Raw genomic sequence first — 22,488 nt, 5'->3', positions numbered from 1 at the left:
TAACAAGTGTTCTTTAAGAAATGACCAAAAATGAGAGAGAATACACACTCCTTAGCATGTTACGGTTTTTGCCAAGTCAAAGAGGAAGAAAGAGTGCAAGCCTCATAAAGTGCAATCTTTACACAAAGGGTCTTAAACCTTTAAGACAACCCATGCACCTATGGTTTAATGTTCCCCATGCTTGAAGACAGGCCATGCTTTTGAGTAATTTAATCAAAAGACCATGCCTTCCCTTTCATCTTATAATTTCGAAAATTACGAGAGAAAGAAGACAAAAGCTATTATATTTTATAAGCCAAGTTTATAAAATGTAAACTTTAACTTTTTGGTAAGAGACAAAATAATTTATCTAGTCCAAAATGGTGTGCATGACTTATTAATTCATACCATATGAATTATGTAATGTTACTTGCTAATGAGAATTATTATTTCCATGAAATAAATAATTTCCAATTTAATCATAAGAGTTTATTGAATATTTATTTAAATCAATTTTCTAATAAATAATCAATTGTATCAAGTTGTTGTTAGTGTGACCCTTTAGTATCATATGTTAATTAGCAATATCACTTTAATATGATTCTTAAGCATACTAGATCTTTCACAATCCTGTCCCGAAACCTCCATAGACACCTTGTTAATAAATTATACATATATTTACATATATTAATTACATAAATATAATAAACAATAACATGATTTTGAGCTTCCAAAATTTAACAAAAAAACATGTTTTTAAGTTGTTAGTATAATGTTTTTAAGATGCCATAACTTTTTTATTTTTAACATGTAAAATTCTGCTATAAATAATTATTTGTTAATTACTTAAAAATAGCTTCTTTTAGCCAACCAACAACTTCTTTTATCCCAAAAAAAGGCAACCCAAAATCAACCCGGAGCGGGGGGGTAAGGGCGGGGGCAGGGTAATAAGGTGGATTCGGGGTGGGGGTGGGGGTAGGAAGGCTAGACATTTCGGAGGCGGGGGTGTGGACAGGGGAACGGGGAAATTTCGGGGGCGGGGGCAGGCAATGCACTCCCCGAACGAGGAAATATATTGGGCTTATGCGAAACAGACTCAAATCCTAATTTAGGGTCTTGAACCATATTTAAAGGTCTTAACTCATTTCCAACCCTCCTTATTGTCAGCCTCCATCCCTTCTAACCCTAAATTTGAAACCTTGGCCCTCATTTGGTTAGATTTTGAGCATTGGAGTGATTTTGGTGGATTTTTTGTGCCTTTGGAAGAAGAACTCCTTAGAGAATTGTTGGTTGTCTTGGAGCTTAAAGATCCACCCCTTGTTCATCTTGATCTAGCTTTTGGAGGTAAAAAGTTTTAATCTTGATGGATTTCTCATGTAGATCTAGTTGCTAATGTGACAAGGTTTGATCTTGGCTCTAAAAATCCACCTACAAAATTAAACTGATCAACTGAGGCATGAACTTATACTAAATTGAATTCTTCTCATGCAAATAATCCTTCTTCTACCTTTGTGATTCTTGGGAATGCTAGGGGTATGATTCCAACTCCTAAAGAGGATATGTCGGCTCTAGTGATTGATAATAGTTATCTTATTAACAAAGATTTCTCTTTTACATTGCTTGGTTGTGTAAAAGAATTTCGTTGTCTTAAAAAATTGCATGTTATTTGCAATAATGAAGGATTTCATGATGTGGTGTTTTCGATATCTTGGTGGTTTATGGGTTTCATTTGAGTTTCCATCTATTAAAGTCAAAGAGGCTTTTAAGGAACATGTTGGTGTTATGTCTTGGTTCTCAGGTTTAAAACCATGACATAGAGATTTTCATGTAAAAGAAAGGGTGGTGTGGGTTGATATTGAAGGTTTTTAGACTATTGCATGGACTCAAAAATCTTTTGAGAAGATTGATAGGAAATGGGGTGATCTACTATATAAAGAAGTAGGAAGCTAATCTTTATAGTATGAGATAATGTATAAAAAAAGTAATGAAGCTACATTTATTGCGAAGTCGTTTAATATTATCATTGAATGGAAAATCCATATGATTCGGGCTAATGAGATAATTGGAGGGATTCCATATTTCATCCTAGATGATTCTACACCAGAAGATAATAATGATTGCTATGTGAATGCACATGTTGCGGGGAATGAGGTGGAAGATGGGGAAATTGAACCTTCGGTTCAAGAGGAAGGATGGGATGATAATGATGATTTGGAAGAAGTATCAGAAACACTTTTATAAGAGAACTCCCAAAAACATGATTCTTTTCATGAAGTGAATTTTGATCCCTTCAATTTACATGAGTTAACAATTGAAAATACAAAAGCTAAATTAGCATGTCCTGGTTTGCAAGAAAAAGATGATCCAAAGTATCCACCAGGTTTTACTCTAGTGATGTCTAATAACAATACTTTGGAAAGATCTCAACATAAGGATGCTTCGCATGATTCCCCTAGTGTCCACCAATTCCAAAGTTCTGAACAGCAGCAAGTTCAAAACCGAGGGGCTATTTCTTCCCTTGTTGCTTCCTCGGTTTCTGTTTACAAGGTGGGGTTAGTTCCGGAATTAAAAAATAGTAAAAATCAGGTTTTAAATGAATCAGATGCTAGTTCGAAACTTTGGGATTCTTACAAAAAAACAAATGAGCCTTCGGATGGTTTTCTATTCTAGAAAAACTTAATGACTTAGTTGAGATTGGTCAAGCTATGGGGTTCTCAATGAAAGGTTGTGAAGCTAATATTCAAAAAAATTATTATAAAATTTGGAGATTTTGAGTGTCAATGAATTTTCTTTTATTGAATATTCAAGGTTTTGGGAAGTCGAAAAAAAAAGGCGGTGAGTGAGGAGATTATGCTTGGAACGTTTCATTAATTTCCTGAAAAATCAGGAAACTAAATTCGATGTTATAAATGATTTTCATGTCAAAATTTTGTGGGGTAATTCGTATTTCTAATGGTTTATCGGTCGTATTCTTAGTGTTTGGGATAAACGAATGTTTTCCAAGAAGAGGGTTATTACGTTTGACCATTTGTTGACTGTTGAAGGTGTTTGGAATCCCAATAACGTTTCTTCGTTAGTTATCTCGATTTATGCTCTACAAGTTGTGAGTGAAAAAATATCTTATGGAATCAGTTGCGTAACATTGTGGATGATTAGGATAGGGAGGTTATTTTAATAGGAGATTTTAATGAAGTTAGATTTGCTTTTGAGCGGTATGGTTCAGTTTTTCATACTTTGGCTGCATATTCTTTTAATAAGTTTATCTCTGATACGTGTCTAGTTGATATTTCGTGGGATGGGTACTCGTTTACTTGGATTGATCCTAGTGCTAGTAAAATGAGTAAATTGGATAGATTTCTTATCTCTGAGAATCAATTGGAGTTGTTTCCTAATTTATCCGGTGTGGTTCTTGATCGTCATCTCTCGAATCATCGACCAATTTTGCTCAAAGAGCTAGTGGTTGATTGTGTACCTTCGCCTTTAGAGTATTTCATTCTTGGTTTTCTTCTGATGATTTTTCTAAATTAGTTGAAGATTCTTTGAAGAATGACGGGGTTGTTGAATAGAATGCTTTGATGGCTTAAAAAGAAACTCCAATTTTTAAAAGGAAAGATTAAAGATTGGAGTAAGTCTTTTAAAGTTGCTCGAGATGCTTCCAAACGTGAGATTCGTGATGTTTGGGCTGATTTAGAGCTTAAAGTCGACGAGGTAGAGGGAGAGGCGAAAGATATGGCTATCAAGCTTAATATTTTGAAGCAATTGCATGATAATTATCGGATGGAAGCTATAGATTTGACCAAAAAATCTAAAATTCGGTGGGCTATTGAAGGTGATGAAAACTCAAAATACTTTCATGGTATTTTGAATCAAAAAATGAGACATCTTGTTATTAGGGGTGTGATAAAAGATGGTGTTTGGATGGACAATCCTGATCAGGTCAAAAGAAGTATTTTCCTACATTTTGTTGATCGTTTTAAGCCCCCTCCTAATTCTCAACCTCGATTTGTGGGAGATTTTTGTAATAAACTTTCTCTTAAAGATTCTTTGCGGCTTGATTCAATGATTACAAAGGAAGAAATTAAAAAGGCAGCTTGGGATTGTGGTGCTAATAAATCTCCAGCTGGTCCTAATGGTTTCACTTTTGAATTTATTAGGAAATTTTGGTATTTGGTTGAGGCTGACTTTGTCAATGTGGTTTCAGGGTTTTTTAATTCCAGTTTTTTCCCTAAAGGTTGCAATCCTTCCTTTATAGCTCTTATTCCTAAAATTCATGATGTTAAGTGTGTTTCAGATTTTCTCCCTATTATTCTTATATGGTATGAATATAAAATTCTGGGAAAATTTGTTGCAAACCGGTTGAGTACGGGTAATAATGGGTTAATAAGTGATGAGCAATCCGCTTTTATGAAGGGTGGACAAATATTTTATGGCCCTTTGATAATGAATGAGGTAGTCTCCTAGTGTAAGAAGAAGAAAAATTCAGCTACGGTTTTAAAGTTGACTTCGAGAAGGCTTATGATTCTGTTAGATAGGATTATCTTGATGAGGTTTTAGAGAGACATGGTTTTGATCTAACTTGGAGAATGTGGATTCAATGTTGCCTTTCTTCTTTTAGCGGATCGGTGCTTGTTAATGGTTCTCCTACCGATGAGTTATAGTTCTATAAAAGGTTAAGCGAAGGTGATCCTCTTTCCCCGTTTCTTTTTATTTTAGTGATGGAAAGTCTTCATGTTGCTTTCTCTAAATCCATGGAGAATGGTTTGTTTTCGGGTATCTCTATTAGTACTAACTCTCCTTTGGTGGTGTCTCACTTATTTATGCAGATGATGCTCTTTGTATTGGAGATTGGAAAATTTTGAATATCTTTAATCTTATTCGTATCCTCCATTGTTTTCATCTTGCTTTTGGGCTTAAAATCAATTTACAAAAAAAGTAAATTGGTGGGCATTGGTGTTTCTCTAGATGTGATGGTTGATATAGCTAATTGTATATGTTATGATAATATTAAGCTCCCTTTCTCGTATCTTAGTTTAGTTGTGGGTGGTGGAAATATGAATAGGTCGTGTGCTTGGTCGGAAGTGATTAAAAAAATACTTCTAAAATGTCTAATTGGAAAGTTAAAACCTTATATGTTGGTAAGAGTTTGACGTTGTTGAAATCAATCTTGGGTGCTTTGCCTATGTATTTTTTTGTCTCTTTATAAGGCTCCTTTGGGTGTGATCTACGATGGAATGCCTTAAGAATAAATTCTTCCTATGGACTAATTTTGAAGAAAAAAACATGACCTAGGTTAGCTGGAACAAGGTTATTGATGATAAAAAGTTTAGTGACCTTGGTGTTAGTTGTCTTTTTGCTTTGAACAGGGCTCTCTTATTCAAATGGATATGTCATTTTCAGAATTTTCATGACGTTTTGTAGGTTAAGGTGGTGAAAAGTATTCATGGTGATGATGGTGGGCTGCAAAAGACGTTCTCTTGTGCTCATGGTTCTCTTTGGATTGAAGTGGTAAAATCCACTTATAAGCTCCTGGAGAAGGGTATCAACTTGTTGTCTTTATGCAAGAAGAAAGTAGGAAATGGGGCGATAACTTCTTTTTGGAATGATATTTGGATGGGTGATACTTCTTTTAAAGTGTGTTACTCTAGAAATTTTTTCCCTTGAGCTTGATAGGCACATCACGGTTCAAACAAGATGAACCAACTTGGTTGGATTAGTTCTTTTCGTAGACCTCCTAGGCGCGCGCGCGTGGGGGGAGGGGGAGAGAGAATGAGCAATGGTCCCAGCTTTGTTAGATTTTATCTTCGATGTCTCTTGTTTTGGCTAAAGATAGATAGTTATTGTTATTTGAGGGTTCTGGAATGTTTAGTGTTGCTTTCACCCGGGCGTTTATTGACAAAAATATGTTGTTAGTTGATTTACCTACTAGATGGATTAAGTTGGTGCCTATTAAAGTTAATGTTTTTGCTTGGAGGTTAAGATTGGATAAGCTTACGGTAAGGGTCAATCTGGAGAAAAAAGGTCTTGTTATTCATTTTGTTTCTTGTCCTCTTTGTGATAACAGAGTGAAGTTCGTATATTACATTTTTTTTTTAGTTGTGACGTGGCTATTGGTATTTTGGCTCATATTACTAGATGGTGGAAGTTTGTTGCTCTGGTTTTCTTTTCATTTAATTTACTCTAAACCATAGGGACCATTCATGTAATTTACTCTATTTTACCAACTACTTGTAGTTCTCCATATTAAAATTTAATACATAAAATTATAGTGAAAGATTGAAAATGTTCATTAAAAAACTCAATAAACCTCTTTCCATAACTCATCAAAAAAACTATGCAGGTATACATAAGGTAGGTAGGTGTCGAAGAAAATTATAAAATCTACTAAAGGTCTAACAAAAAAAACACATTCAAAATATATAGATATTGGGGAAAAATCAAGAAATCAAAATTAATATGAGTTCAATAGTAATAAGCTAACAATGAAAGAAAATTATGTTTTTTAATCAATTTATATAAAAATTAATAGAATAATATAAATATATCATATCCCTATTCTAATAAATAAATCGTTTTAATCTCTTTTTACCAAGTGTCATTTTAATATAATTTCTCATTAATATTATGTCATATGTGATGTAGATATATTAGGCAACTCATTTCAAAATTCAAATTTATATTTTCTAATTATATGTTAAATTTGAAGTTATAATAACTTTAAAATTTTGATATATCTCTTAATTAATAATTTGTTTTAAATAATTAATTAATAATTATAAATTTTTATTATGAAAATTTAATTAGTTTTATAACTCGTGGTTCCACGGTTATAAACTAGTAAATTAATAAAACTCTCCGAGATATTAATTAATGTTTTTGGGTTGTTAGACATGAATGTTCACATGAAAATACACGACTCAACACAAATTTGTTAATAAAGAAAAGAAAAACTCTTCTGCTGTTGTGGATGATCAACTCTAAACTCATAATTGTATAAGCAAATCAGATTACATAGTACAAAGCGATGGGATGCATAGCATTTCCATTTCCCGCACGATAAATAATCTAATTATTATTTTCATTATAATTCATATTAATTTATTCGGAAAAGAAGTCAAATGCCCGTTTTAATTTTGGACACTCCAGTGAAACACATGATTTTCTCAAGGGATATGGCCACCATGACCACCACCTTCACCGTTCCCGCCGCCGCCACCATATCCACCTGCTCCATGTTCACCTCCTGCACCACCACCACCGCCTCCTCCTCCTCCTGAACCACCACCGCCTCCTCCAGCATGTCCACAGTATGATCCTCCAGCACCCCCTCCTGCGCCACCTCCACTACCATATCCGCCTCCTCCTGCTCCTCCTATGCCTCCTCCACCGCCACCACCATGTCCTCCACCACCACCATGTCCTCCTCCACCTCCGCCACTAGCTCCTCCAGCACCACCAAATCCACCGCCGCTCCCACCTCCTTTTCCTCCACCATAACCCCCACCATGTGGTCCTTCTCCCCCTCCACCGCCTCCCCCACTACCACCGCCTCCACCTCCCCCTCCAGCTGCTCCACCACCATAACCAATTGCACCACCATATCCACCCCCGCTCCCACCTCCTTCTCCTCCACCATAACCCCCACCTTCTGCTCCTCCAGTTCCTCCTCCACCACCTCCTCCACTACCACTACCGCCACCGCCACCTCCACCTCCTGCCACTCCACCACCATACCCCGAACCACCACCTTTTCCAGCTCCACCCCCATATCCATTACCATGTCCACCTTCAGCCCCATATGCACCACCACCTCCACCTCCACCACCACCACCACCTCCTCCTAAACCACCATGAGTGTAAGGAATGCTATCTTCAATAGTCAAAAGAGCTCTGCTCGCGGCACAAATACCCAAACCTAGTAACACCAAGAAAGCAACACTTGAAACTTTGTGCGCATGCATGATAAATGACAATGAATGCATTTTGTTGTGATGTGCATGAAATTGGTAATTGCATATATATAGGCAATGTGTAGCGTTTCCATGAGAGGTACTCTAAGTGGCCTAACCCACATGCAAAAAGAGAACCTCCTTCACTTACGACCCTACATGGTGGTTTATATTAGTGGTGCTTTTTGCTGTTACCCACATCTTAAGCATTTACACCATGCCACTCCGGTAAATACAAAAACAGTGTTAAATTGACTCATATCTAACACAGGTACTTGCCTTTTGAGTTAACAATTGATGTGAGAAGTTGTTAGCTACAACTTATTTCATCATTGGTTTTCCAGTAACGTTTAGGTTTTTATTTTTTTATTTTGAAGAGCAAAACAAATAATATATCAATAACAAACTAGCGAGGAGTTCCAAATTGAAACACTAAATGCAAGGAGACGACCTTTCATTATGGTATTCAAGTATTCAACTATTGATCCATAATAAAAGCAAAAAAAAAGAAATTGAATTGCTTATTACACGCTCTATTTAAAGAAAACTGAGGAATTGATTATTGACTACATTGATCTATAAATAATAACAGAATGAAAAGGGAAAGACCGAAAGAGTAGGGATATCAAAATTACCGAACTTTGGGATGGATTTTGGGCTGGGTAAATGGTTATGAGACTTGGTAAGCTTTTTTTTTTTTAATTACGGGTTTTGGATGGTTATTGTATACTTGTCCTATTACCCGATCTTATATTCAGTCCTATTTACTTGTCCCCAAATCATTTATACTTTTATAATACTTGTATCTTTATTGTTAATATATATGATTTCAAAATATATTATAACATTATATGTGATATTAAAAATAAATATTTGTTATATAATAACTATTAATTACTTTTTAGAAGTACATCTTAGAATGGAAATTGTTAATATATATGATTTCAAAATAGATTATAACAACATGATATGGTACTCATTTATTTATCATAAAATACACATATGATAAGTTTGTATGGTGATGATTATATATTGTAACATTGAGTATTAGATATTAATGTTAATAGAAATTGAAATTATTTAAAATTTCAAATCGTCTTTTGGATGAGATTGTGATCGGATTTTCAGTAATGAAAATTACTAACATTTAACTTTAATTTGAGATCATAAATGGGATACCCAATACACATGGGTATACCTACAATCTCGATGGGTATATACTAATTGGGTACTCGATGGGACGGAATCGGGTTTGGGATATAGTTTTGTGAGTGGGTATGGGACTATAATCATCAATATCCGTCCTATTGTCATCCCTAACCCTAAGAAAGAAAAAGCTATCTATATTAGAATTATTAACCCCATTTTTAAAATATATTGATCATTGGTATTTTACTCATTCAAACGTTACATATAAATAGATATTATTTAGATGATACAATATAAAAAATGTCTATTCAAATTGATAACTATAGATAAAAAAAAAAGTACTTTATTTTATTTATATTTGTAAGTCATAGACAGGAACTATTGAGATATTATCGTATTAATATGTATTTATTTTATGTGTATATTTAAAATAATTATAATATTTTACAAATGAATGTAGTAAATATTATTTTAAAATAAAATCACAACAATATATTATTTCAGATTAAAATACGGACACTTGTCTATATATATTAACTTCGACAATGATTAAACCTAAACCGACTTATGAAACCCAATCAACTAGAAAGTTAAACATGGTCAAATCTTGAATGCAAAAATATAATTATGCTCAACCTATAATGTCAGTGTCTTTATGAATAATGTATAATTAGCTAATAAATTATTGTATTCAAACAAAGATTTCTGCGAAAAAGAACGTATATGGCAATACAACTCTTCGCTTCTAGTTTGCTATAAATCGTGTATTTTTTTAACAAGAGAAAACAAAGGAATATGCACCATATATAGATATCATGATTTTTAAGGTATCGGGTTTATATGATGCTCGAGAACATCATATAAAAAGATAGACAGTTCACAGAACTGACTTCAACGTAAAGTACATCTGTGCACATTAGCATTTTGACATTTTCGTTGTCTTTTAAAATTGCATTTAAATATAAAACTTGTTCTTTCGTAGGCTTAATTTGAATGGGTTCATAAGATATTTCTAAGATGTACGTCGTGAAATGTAGCTTTATTCTTATATATTATTTTGATCATATGCATGCATGTAGATTATGATGCAGAACACGTAATAAAATTCATAAACACACGTTGAATGACTTATAAGATTACATCTTGATGCAGCTTATGTTTGCATGCATCTGCTTAATTTCTTATTGTACAGGAAAACAGATCATTGTCCGTTTTGGACATTCTTAAGGAATATAGCCACCATGACCACCGCCTTCTCCACTCCCACTACCACCTCCATATCCACCTGCTGCTCCATGCTCACCTCCTGCACTACCACCGCCTCCTCCTCCTCCTGAACCACCTCCACCACCGTATCCACCATACGATCCCCCGGCACCCCCTCCAGCTCCGCCTCCACTACCATATCCACTTCCTCCTGCTCCTCCTATGCCAGCTCCTCCTCCGCCACCACCACCATGGCCGCCTCCACCTCCACCACCAACTCCTCCTGCAGCTCCACCATATCCACCGCCATTCCCACCTCCTTCTCCTCCACCATAACCCCCACCGTGTGCTCCAGCTCCTCCACCACCACCACCTCCTGTACCACCACCTCCACCTCCACCTCCGAGTGCTCCACCGCCATACCCACCACCAATCCCTCCTCCTTCTCCTCCACCATAACCCCCACCTTGTTCTCCAACTCCTCCACCACCACCTCCTCCGGTACCACCACCTCCACCTCCACCTCCGAGTGCTCCACCGCCATGTCCACCACCAATCCCTCCTCCTTCTCCCCCACCATAACCCCCACCGTGTTCTCCAACTCCTCCACCACCACCTCCTCCGGTACCACCACCTCCACCTCCACCTCCGAGTGCTCCACCGCCATGTCCACCACCAATCCCTCCTCCTTCTCCCCCACCATAACCCCCACCGTGTTCTCCAACTCCTCCACCACCACCTCCTCCGGTACCACCACCTCCACCTCCACCTCCAAGTGCTCCACCACCATGTCCACCACCAATCCCTCCTCCTTCTCCCCCACCATAACCCCCACCGTGTTCTCCAACTCCTCCACCACCACCTCCTCCGGTACCACCACCTCCACCTCCACCTCCAAGTGCTCCACCACCATGTCCACCACCACTCCCACCTCCTTCTCCTCCTCCATAACCTGCACCTACACCTGCCTCTCCTCCTCCTCCTCCACCACCTCCTCCAATACCACCACCTCCACCTCCACCTCCTGCTGCTCCACCACCATACCCCGCACCACCACCTTTTCCAGCTCCACCTCCACCTCCATATCCAGCACCATGTCCTCCTTCTGCCCCAATACCACCACCACCTCCACCGCCACTACCCCCTCCACCACCACCACCTCCTGCTAAACCACCATGAGTGTAAGGAATGCTCTCTTCTATAGTCAAGAGAGCTCTAGTCGCAGCACAAATGCCCAAACCTAGTAACACCAAGAAAACAACACTTGAAGCTTTGTGAAGAACCATGGTGATCAATATAAGGAGAGTGAGCTTTTGATGATTTTGATGAAGTTGGTTGCATATATATAGGCAATGCCTATGGTTTTTAGGAGCAATACTTCAAGTGGCGGGCCTAACCCGCACATGCAAGAGTAATCCTTCACTTAGTGGTCCAGCAGAAATACCAAACGAAGGTGGTGTGCTTTTGCTGTTTCCCACATATTTTATGTTATCTATCATAACAATTTTTTCAACACAAATTTGTTTTACAACTTAATTTTCAAATTGTAGTTATTGTTTTTATATGTGAATTCTTTTAAAGACAAAAAAAAAATAAAAAAATAAAAAACCTCCATGCAAGAAACTATAGTTTAAGACACAAGAGAAACAGGCTTAACCCATAACAAAACAAAACGAAACTAAAAGAGCTAGCCACAACCCGTAAGGGAGGATGGAGTGGTGAACGGGTTGAAGGAGTTTAGGGGAGATTTAATAGGGTTTATTGGGTCAACCGTATAACCCATAACATATATAGTGTTGGGTTTTGGGTTTATATCGTTTTTAATTGGTATTGGGTTAACCCGATTAACCCTTCTAAGACTATAATCTAATAAGTCTTTACATGCTCTTTATGTTTATAATGTACGACACCGTTTCGGCTTAAGGAAATAAATTCTCCTTCATGCAAAAGGCCATACGGAAATCAAAAACTCACGCCTTCTTTTCTGTTTTCGTGTCTCAATCGTAGCAAGACAACAGACCCCCGAATTCTTTTATGTCACCGAAAATCAGAAATACACGAGCTCTCAAGTATCAATTGTGTTCACGCAAGTCATAGTAACAAAATCATAAACCCACGAGTTCTTTGCATAGTTTTAATTTATTGATTTCTTGGTAATATGTTCTGAAATCAAAACTTTTGCCCTAAATTGAATTCTATGAATTCTTGAGAATATGTACTGATTTAACATTTATACGTTTGCTGAATATGTTTTTCTTGAATATGCTTGCTGAATTTCAAAGTGACAAGAAGCAATGAATATGTTTGCTGAATATGTATTTCTTGATGTTGTTTACTTGTTTGCTGAAAATGTCATTTTATTTGGTTATATAGATGTCCAAGTCAATAGAAGTTGATGAAAAAACAATAACGATGAAACCCAATAACGTGTCAAACGACCAAAAACCATCCAAAGTTTGGGAGCTCTTTCACACTCCAATCCAACCAACCCATACATTATAGTCAATTTTATTAAAAAAAAAAAAGAACAACCCATTTAACATGAAACCCAATCAGGTTGACACAAATAATTTGCCGAGGACCGAAAAAGACTGGGCCAATCCAACTCACTCTTCCAAATGTATCGATTGGATTGACCCACTAGTGTAAGATCCAATTCAGCGTCTATTGAAGAAAAATTCTTTTGCCTAACAATAAATCACTATCTTAATGAAGAGTGGACCAAAGAAAGCCACAACCCGTTTTAATGCATTGTGAAAAACTTGATGCTTAACAACATGCTTCAACAATTCCAGAACCCACTAAACACAGGCTATCACAGCTCCATACACAATCATATAGTACAAAATTCAAACAAAATGTTTGCAGTTCTAAACAAATTTGTACCAAAGTTCTCGCCTCTTTACTTTTCACCATTTAACTAATATATTACATATTCATCAAGCATCAAAAAAAATACGCTATGAAAGGTGCTGTGGGTATGATGAAATATTTAAAGCATGTTAACGTCTTAGATTAGATAATGAACTGGTATTGTTTTTACTAAAAATAAACACATTGATAATTAACAAAAAAAAAAAAACAACAAATCTAACATTAACATATCTAAAGGTCACAAAACCAATTTCACTCCATGAATGGCAAGCAAAACACTTCACATGCCTCCATCCATCATATCATTAGATCATATCTCAAAAACAAAAACCCTAGAAATCATGCAACCTTTTAAAACCCTAAACTTACCTTCAACGAAAACTTGAAGAAGAAGCCAATTTACGAGGGATTGGGCGTTCGCTTGATCTGCTTAAATTCTTTCTTGGAGGTGAATGTGATGCCATTTTCTTGCTTCTTTTGTTGTTCACTGCACTTTCACTCTTAATAGCAGCCATGAGCATATCTCTTCTTGAAGCAGGCATTGTCTTATTACAATGTTTCAAAGCCTCAATTTTTGCATAATTTTCAACTTCCTTGTTTCTTGGTCTCTTGTAAGATGGTTTCTCCAAAAGCTTTATTTCACTTCTCCTTGAAGCAAAAACCACTTCTGTACACCACAATATCATCATATGTTACTCATTTAATCTTTCACCAAATTCACAAAACAAATAATAATAATAACTCAGAATATATTATTACCTGAAGTTTCATCATCAGAAGAATCAACTCCAGGAGATCTTGGTGGAGTTGAAGGAGAAAATATGTCTTCAATTTCAAATGTGGTTGTGGTTTTTCTTCTGTTGGGATCATTTTCAGGATTTGCAGTGTGAATCTTGTTATGACTACTTGTAGGGGTGACTACCCTACGATTAGAACCATATTCTTTAAGGGTCAGTGGAAGGTTTTCTTTTTTTACATAAATTGGAGTGTTTGGAACCACAGCAACAGATTTGATACTACAATCAGCTTTAGCTTCAGGAACTGTAACTTTGTTGTTGTTATCTATTGATCTGCTACAAGATTCATTGGTGTCATGGGAATGGATGATCGAGGCATCAAGGTTTTCAAGAACAGATTTTGGTGATGTGTTTGATAAATTTGGATCTAATAAAGGTTTATATGTTTCCATAAAGTTTGAAAACCAAGGTGTGCCTTGTCTTGCATAGAACAGAATGTATGCTTCTTCTGATAGCACATAAGCTTCAGAAACACTAGTCACCTATCAAAATCATAAAACTTTTAACTCAATTTTCAAATTCCATATTACAAATTTTAAGAAAAAGTTGAGATATGATGTATTGATGTATATACCTTTGAGTCATCAAACTTGCACCATGTTTCAGGTGCAGAACGTATGTAACAGTAATAATGACCACAGCTAGATGTATAAGCTGCATGTACTACAACTGCATATAGTTCATATTTCAACTCCTCCTGTATAAAAAGAGAGATATATATGGAGGTAAAAACATGTATAAATATATATGTTCTTGTTTGTATATATATAATTAAGGAATAGAACTCACATTATTGCTTTGATTGCCACATGTATAAGGCTGCAAGTCCAACTCAAGAGGAAACTCAACATGTTTGTCAATTTTTTCAACATAGGAGCCATCATTTTTGAATCTTTTTAAATGGAAAGCACAAATAGGAGGAGTTTGATCGAGCATAAGTTGTTTTTCAACAGACACTTTTTCTTTACACTGGTCACATGTAAATTTCATTTCTTCATCTTCAATGTGTTCAACTTTTGTAAATGACTCGAGGGCAGTTGAGAGACTTTTTGCATCTTCAATCTCCAAGCTTAAGTCAACTGAAGGCTCATAGGTATCAGATATGTGGTTGCAGTTGCAACATCTTAGCTGAAATTTATATAAACAAGAGTGAGCAAAATAGATAATGGGGTTGAGTAGTTGATATGGGAAAATCAATGGAACATCAATCGACTTCTTACTTTGCTGATAACACGACCTCCAAAGACTTTCTTGACTAAGTTTTCACTTTCTGAGGAGAGAGTATCATCCTTCACTTTTAAATTGCTGAAAGAACTTTCAAGCCTATCTAGAAAGCATTGCAAGAACTCATGAGCATCTTCCTGCTGGTATCTTTGGAAAGATGATGAAAAATCTGATAGTCAACCAGTCAAGAAACACAAATATTGAAAAAACAGGTTGGATATAATAAATGTTAAACAGATATGTGTGATTGAAGATATAAAAAAAGAGAGATAACAAATGTAATTTGTATGAATTTGAAGGATACAACTCAAGTTGTCGACAAATTTCCATGGAGAGACAACTTTTCCAGTTGATGTTAAAGAAAGTTCAATTTGCTCCCGCAATACACAGATCAAGCAGAACCTTTCATTGTTACCTGCAGGTCCACACTTGAGATGTAAATATACCAGCTTTGCAGGTAAATCATATACTCCCTACAAGTCTTACTATATAAAACAATAATGAAATAAATACATAAACTGATTAGGTTGTAGATCTTACAATCACAAGGAGTAGGATGGGGAGATGAAAAAAGACCCTGAACAAGTAGCACAGAGTGTGTGAAGCACTGCATAACTGCGTTGAAAAAGCAAGTGTTGCCTAGATTGGCAAGTCCTGCACCCTGTAAGTTCAGAAACTAGATAAGCCAGATTTAAGGATAGGAATTGGACTTGTTGGATGGAATTTCACACATAGCACTTGATGCAACTGAAGCAAAAGCAATTTTAGAAACTGAATTAACTATCTTCACTCCATAAACTAGACCGAGATTTCTCAAATGATGGAGAATTGGTACTAGTCGTGATGTAATATGACCATGAAAGTGCAAATCAATTTAGATAACTTTCGGTCTAAAAGTAGCAATAAATAAGATCGATGTGATTTAAATAAAACAGTAAATTTTTAAAATATCATGAATATGAGATATAATAATAATAAGCATACCACCATAGACGGCTTCTCATAGACATCTTCGTACCAACTCGAAGAACTTGACGCGACTGAGGGCAACGGCTTGTAGACATCGTTTTCACTTCGATTACACGAAATCCACGCATCGGTCTCATCGGCGGGATCATTAGCGTTATCATCAACAGCCACAGGACTTGAGGGCTCAGTGGGAGCATTAGCTTCCGCACCGGAAAGAGATAACGCCAGTTCTTCAGAATCTTCGAGCGCTTCGGTTGCCATCAAGGGATTTATTTGCGATTCCGGTGGCTTAGAATCCTCCAATTTTTCCTCCTCTTCTTGAGATATTTTATCAAACAACATATGTGCGCTAGCGTGAACATCGACTTTAGTACGACGAGAGCTCGAGTATCGATCTAGGGTTTGTGTAGGCGAACGAGAGTCTTTGGGGGAAGAGGATTCAACCGCATCTGCGTATATACTAACTGATTCCGATGGCGGAGCCAAAGTCTCTGCATGATCAGCCATCGGAAAACCCTAGACTGAGACAGAAAATTAGGGCTTTTGAAAGAAACGAATTAGGGTTTGAATTTGGTGGATAGGAAGAGAGGGAAAACTTTGGTGGTAATTAAAATTTGGGGGAAGTTGAAAGTGGTTGAAAGGATTTTCAACACGGTTTTGAGATTTTAAAATGGGAGGGAAAACCAAGCCGCCATTTCCATGGATTTCATTTCACCAATCACCCTTCTAAATTTTTTGAGGGAGAAGAGAGAGAGAGAGAGAGAGGGAGAGCGGTAGAATGCGTACAACAAATTATTGTGCGAGTTATTTCTTTAGTTCTTACCCCAAAATCTACTCATAAAAATGTTTACTTCTTTTTGTCCACACTACACTAGTTGTTTTTTAAATATAATATTAGTTGAATTGGAAATAATGTCATGTATAGAAGAAAGTTATATACAAACGTTTTCTTTTTGTTAAGTGTCATTACATATTACATAAATTAAATGGTGTGTAAGTTTGGTAAAATGTACCAAGTTTGGTTCTTAAGAATAATTTATTGACAAATGGTCCCTAAGAATAAATAACTTCCAAAAAATGGTCATTATGGCAGCCGACATGAGCCTTGTATCGTTAATGAGTGAGGTGTGCTTCTGACGTGAGGGCATTTCTGTCATTTCGGTTCATAAACTCATGTCACAGATGTGATCAATCGTCGTTTCAAATATGGTCCTCCTAATAAACCATCAATCGCCTTATTCTTCTTCTTTATTTTCTTCTTTGTTGAGCTTGAGCATCTCCTCCATTGTTTTTGCATCTTGTAGTAGTGAAATATGGTACTTATAGTCAATGGCGGTACTTGAAGTTTTGATTTGGGGGCCGAAAATAAAATATGTATAAAAATTGAAGAACAGGGGGGTCAAAGTCAAAATTTATAGTTTTAGGCATGATATGTAACTTTTTAAATAGTTATGGACTAATTGTTAAAAAAAATGGGGAGGGGAGGGGAGGTGGTGGTGGTGGTGGTGGTGGGGGGTGGGGGGGGGGGGGGGGGGGGGGGGGGCACAACCCTCTGGCCATATATAAGCTTTGTCGATGCTTATAGTGTGGACTAGACAACAACTATCATACTTAAACCCCAACTTGGTAAGAGAATGTTGTAAGTTTGAATTTTAAAGTTTTTTTCATAATGAAGGTCTACCATGTTAGGTTATTTAGCAAGTCACCTTAAAGGTCTTATATCCATGGAAAAATGAACTATTTAGATTTCATATGTATACATTAAACATGCAAATATTACGCTTAACACTTACTTCATGTTGCCAAGTAAAGTTTTTATTGAAGGGCTTAATAGCCTTGTCTCGCCATAATTAAATATTAGTAATATTCAAAGAAAAAATGGATAGGAAATAGAAGCATGAAATTAAACTCATATGAACCTAATGACTTATCAAATTGCATTATACCATCTCGAATATCATAGTGTATACAAAGAATTGACTTTGATGGTGGTAAACTTCCACTAAAAGATAGTTAATTAACCATAATGTTTGCATGCTTCCAAAATGATAATGCCCATAGTAAACTAGTTAGCCTAGCTTATATATAGATGACTTTTATCATTTATGTAATATACATAAGGATGAGTATCAGTTATTCTTGGGAAACATATATGCATAATATGGTGGAAATATAAACAACCAAAATCAAGAAACAAAAGGCATTTGATAATGATTGGAAAATTAGTGAAGGTGGAAGAAATGGGGATGATAATAGTAAGGATGGCAGTGAAAATTAATATAGTGACTATGTTGTTGACAAGACAAATATAATGAGTGATATAAAGGTTGATAAGAAGGATGACCATGATGTTGAATATATGTCAAACATCCTAATCAATCTAATTATAGGTAATAAAGAATGGATGAAGACATTAATGTAATAAACCTTGTAATTTTTTAGTAATATATTATACATGATGGGGACATAAGGATTGGATGGTGAAAACAGTGGTTGATTGCATGCAATAACTAAATAAACTTTAATTCAAGGGTTATTGTCAATAACATCGTGCAACAAATGGAAAGTAATCCCACTATTCCAATAAGGACGCAAATATATATATATATATATATATATATATATATATATATATATATATATATATATATATATATATATATATATGCAACTGAGGTATAAGACTGGGATGTGATGGAGATTAATGCCCATAGCCACAACAAACTCGGTAACATTACTATAAATAATAGTGTCATTTTGGGTTGCATGCAAGAGCAAGAATAAAGTAGAACTGAAAATATATTTATATCATGGACTTGTTTTGTTAATTGGTTAATAGTTTAATTAATTAATTAGAAAATAAAGAAGTATGAAATATTACATAATGATTTGAAATATCTTGATAATTACATATATATTTGGTAATTATCTTTAGGGTTTCAAATCACCTCCTTATATAAATAGAGGTAACAACCTGGTTTTGATACATGAGAAGAATACCCTTCAATCACCAAAGTTCAGAACCCTCAAAAACCCTAGAATTTTCAAAGTACATTTCCCACATCGTGCTTCGTCGCTGATTCGTTTGATCAAATCTATTAGTTGTTGGTGTTCGAGAATTGTTCAGATCTGTAAAGTTTTTGTCTTGGGTGCGATCACGAGAGAGGAACTCTACGTTGGGTTCTTTAGTTCAATCAATTGGCTAAACAAACGAAGAAAAACACTAAGAAAGGAAAAGTATGATTCATTCTTTTGTATTGTTTAAGTTGCATAGATTTGTTTGAGTTTTATATGCACGTTTCAAGTCTTTAGATCATAAATTGTTATTGTTTCTGTTGTCCCGATCAGATCTATACCAAGACTCGAAACCCATCAGTGGTATCAAAGCGTAGGTTAACTCAAGTCTATTGAACTTAGACTTTATCATAGATAGTATGTTAGTGCTTGTAATGTTGGATTTATATGTTTAATCGTTTTAAATAGTCTACAAATTTTCCATGTTAAAAGTGAATCTAAAAAATGATGTTCGAATCGTTCTGCCTCTTCGCCACGTCGTGGTATTTGTTGGATGCTAAACTGGATAGCGACTGCCTCGTCGCCATATCGTACTTTATACATGGACACGTCATGGTGAGTTGTTGAAAACTTAAAATAATCTTATAATAAGTCTCTTGTTATTCTAAGGCTCCACGACGTGGTTGCTCATTTCGCACGTCGTGGAACCTGTGGTTCCAAAATTATAAAATTCGTTTTGCATTGTTTTATTCCTTTGTCGATTTTAAAACATGTAAAAACCCGCCTTTATACTAAAAGATAAAGTAAAATTGATTTTATTACATGATCAATTAAAAGACAAAACAATAGAATCTTAATAATTTTATTGTTGTCTTGCATCTTATTGTTCGGTCGATTGAATTAAAAGACATATATAGTAAAATTATATCTATATGTATCACAACAAATATTTATATGTTTCACATCAAACTACAAACATTGTGTCCTTGCATGTTTTCTAAAATGTGCATTGTTAGTCTTACCATGACTAGACTCACCTACTTTAGTAGCTATAACGAAGGTTCTAAGAGGTCTCTTCGATTCATAATGAGGTTGGCTTTTAAGTGACATTTATTGTTCGCTACCTTCACCGCCTTCTTACATTTTGAAGTAGAGTTACCGAAAGGGTTTGATAGGACAATTGTGCAAAGTTAAAAGTATCAACTTAATAAGTAGTAGAACAAAATCATGTTTCATAAAAATAATGTGAATCCTATGCTTCCCATGGAAATTACACCTTGTGGAATATTCTCTTTGATGTAAACGAGTGTGGTTACTATCTCGTCAAGAAGAGAATATAGTCAAATAAAAGTATATGGTGATCGTAATTCTCAAGCATTACTTGAACAAAATCTCATTGTAACTTCGCATGGCCAATTCACCATTTGGATTCATGATTCTCAGCTAATCCAATCATGATTGACAAATAATCGTTAGAAGAGATTAACATGTTATTGACACAAGTCAATAAATCTTGTTTTCTAAGAATCTCATATAGATTGAGATCGACGTAGTTTGTCCACCTAAATAACTTCATTTGGTAATTTTTTACTAGTCCACTTTACATTATGAAGCCAAATATGGATCATAGGCTTTTAATTAATAATTTGATATTGGGTATTTATATTAAAAGGATTTCTTGATCAAACTAATTGTGTTTCTTTTTCTTAAATAAATAATTATTAGTCTGGATGACACTCCTCTTCCTGCACCAACCACTTCATGAAACTTCTCACCACTCCAACTCCTCCTGCGAGATAAGCTCACCGGTCCTAAATACCTTAATGGGATTCGCAACATGAGAATCAATATGAGGTACAAAAAGAAGGAGTATGTTTTGGACGAGTTTCTAGAATAAAGACTTATTGACGATGCTACTAAAGAAGAAGCAGTCAAACATGAAAAGCATTGTTATCACTTTATCGAGGCCTCGTGTCTGATGTTGGCGACCATCTCTTCTAAAATCCAAAATAGTTATGAGAACCTCGGGGAGTACAACATGAACGATCAACTTAAAGTCATGTTCAAGAACAAGCTCGAACTGAGAGATTCTATGTTACAAGCAACAGGATAATTGTTATGTGAGTACCCATGTGATAAAGTTAAAAGGGTACTTTGACAAACTTGAACATACTGGATTCCCATTCACTTAATATTTGTCTACCGATATCAGTCTTAACTCTCTAGATAGTGCATACAAGAAATTCACCGTGAACTACTATGTCACACCCCCAAACCGAGATAGCAGAAACATTCGGGGGCAGAGGACGTCATGTATAGTATCATAACAATGCACAATAGTAAAATAAGCAACAACATCCATTGCATTAATAAAATAGTTAATACATGTGTGTTCTTTGTATAGTTGTATGACACAACAAATGTAAAACAAAAATAGAAGATGAGCCTGAACATGCTCCGTCTTCTCCAACACTTGTGCCAGTGTACCTGTCTACTGGTTTCCTGAGAATACAAGTTATTTTGAAAGAGAGTATCAAAATTTAATTCGGTGAGTTCATAATTTTTTAGTGTCAAAATGTTTGTAACTGCTTCATGTAAATGTTAGTGTGCTTCCCAGAAAAATCCTATATTTTCTGCTTAAATGAAAAAGCAGTCTTCTACCCAAAACCAAACTGTTTTTATGTTTTGTTCTCTTGAAATAGTATAAAATGTATGTTTTCCATATTTGTAGACCATCTTTACTAGAAAAATAGTATGCATTGCCCATGTGAGATTATCACTGTATGTATGACATGGAAAATGAAGATTCACAGTAGTATTGTGTAAAATACATTACTGATGAATTAATCGCATTGTAACCGAGTTGGTTAATTAAGATGTTAATGTGATTAAGGTTATAACCATGCTTGATTGACTAGTATAAAACACGACGTTCTTTAGGCATCGAAAATGATATGATATTTGTCACCCGTAGACCTGCAAGTCCCACTGTATCTAGCAACAAGGTGTGGGATGGTCAGTCCCGTATAGATCTATACACAAACTCACGCTCTCCCTCCCGGAGACTCTGGTTACAAAACATGACTTAGCAAGAATATTGCTATGCCATGAAATAGTATTTCACATTCTAGTTAACCTGTTCACGTATAGTATGTAAGCTCTTTCTTGTTCTTGTAGATGAATAGTATACTTTGTAATGAAATGTAGTAGTATGAAGGTATTGATTCATGTATTGTTACTATGATATAGAAAATAGTATGAATTGATTCTCTAAACTATACCTATTATAGTTTACTGGTACGTTTTGTTTGAACCGTAAATGGTTTAGA

General features: G+C 35.6%; 3 protein-coding genes across 3 annotated transcripts; all 3 read right to left on the bottom strand.

Annotated features, from left to right (window-relative positions):
- Positions 1–6,944: 6,944 nt before the first annotated feature.
- Positions 6,945–7,975, bottom strand: LOC111884136 (glycine-rich cell wall structural protein 1.0-like). The gene has a single exon (XM_052769192.1). The coding sequence runs from the start codon at positions 7,956–7,958 to the stop codon at positions 7,140–7,142; it is 819 nt and encodes a 272-aa protein (XP_052625152.1). The 5' UTR covers positions 7,959–7,975; the 3' UTR covers positions 6,945–7,139.
- Positions 7,976–10,171: 2,196 nt separating this feature from the next.
- LOC128132583 (glycine-rich cell wall structural protein-like) lies at positions 10,172–11,606 on the bottom strand. The gene has a single exon (XM_052769191.1). It carries the CDS (start codon positions 11,564–11,566, stop codon positions 10,298–10,300), a length of 1,269 nt encoding a protein of 422 aa, XP_052625151.1. The 5' UTR covers positions 11,567–11,606; the 3' UTR covers positions 10,172–10,297.
- A 1,663-nt stretch (positions 11,607–13,269) lies between these two features.
- LOC111884126 (ubiquitin carboxyl-terminal hydrolase 20) lies at positions 13,270–16,952 on the bottom strand. The gene is made up of 8 exons (XM_023880450.3): positions 16,160–16,952; positions 15,716–15,836; positions 15,480–15,590; positions 15,172–15,344; positions 14,741–15,079; positions 14,526–14,648; positions 13,914–14,433; positions 13,270–13,821 (listed from the first exon to the last, which is right to left on the bottom strand). Exons 1-8 carry the CDS (start codon positions 16,649–16,651, stop codon positions 13,526–13,528), a joined length of 2,175 nt encoding a protein of 724 aa, XP_023736218.1. The 5' UTR covers positions 16,652–16,952; the 3' UTR covers positions 13,270–13,525.
- Between the last annotated feature and the right edge of the window lie 5,536 nt (positions 16,953–22,488).

The sequence above is a fragment of the Lactuca sativa genome, chromosome 3, assembly GCF_002870075.4.
Source record: "Lactuca sativa cultivar Salinas chromosome 3, Lsat_Salinas_v11, whole genome shotgun sequence".
NCBI classification, from domain to species: Eukaryota; Viridiplantae; Streptophyta; class Magnoliopsida; order Asterales; family Asteraceae; genus Lactuca; species Lactuca sativa.
Note: the sequence above shows the minus strand (reverse complement) of the source record. Positions and strands in the feature narration are given on the sequence as shown.

Bases quoted from the DNA above. Each gene is read 5' to 3' on its own strand.
- LOC111884136 (XM_052769192.1), bottom strand. From the start codon at position 7,958: ATGCATTCATTGTCATTTATCATGCATGCGCACAAAGTTTCAAGTGTT.
- LOC128132583 (XM_052769191.1), bottom strand. From the start codon at position 11,566: ATGGTTCTTCACAAAGCTTCAAGTGTTGTTTTCTTGGTGTTACTAGGT.
- LOC111884126 (XM_023880450.3), bottom strand. From the start codon at position 16,651: ATGGCTGATCATGCAGAGACTTTGGCTCCGCCATCGGAATCAGTTAGT. The intron at 15,837-16,159 runs GTATGCTTATTA...CTGAACTTACAG, and splicing joins ATGAGAAGCCGTCTATGGTG to GGTGCAGGACTTGCCAATCT. The intron at 15,080-15,171 runs GTAAGAAGTCGA...TATAAATTTCAG, and splicing joins GAGGTCGTGTTATCAGCAAA to CTAAGATGTTGCAACTGCAA.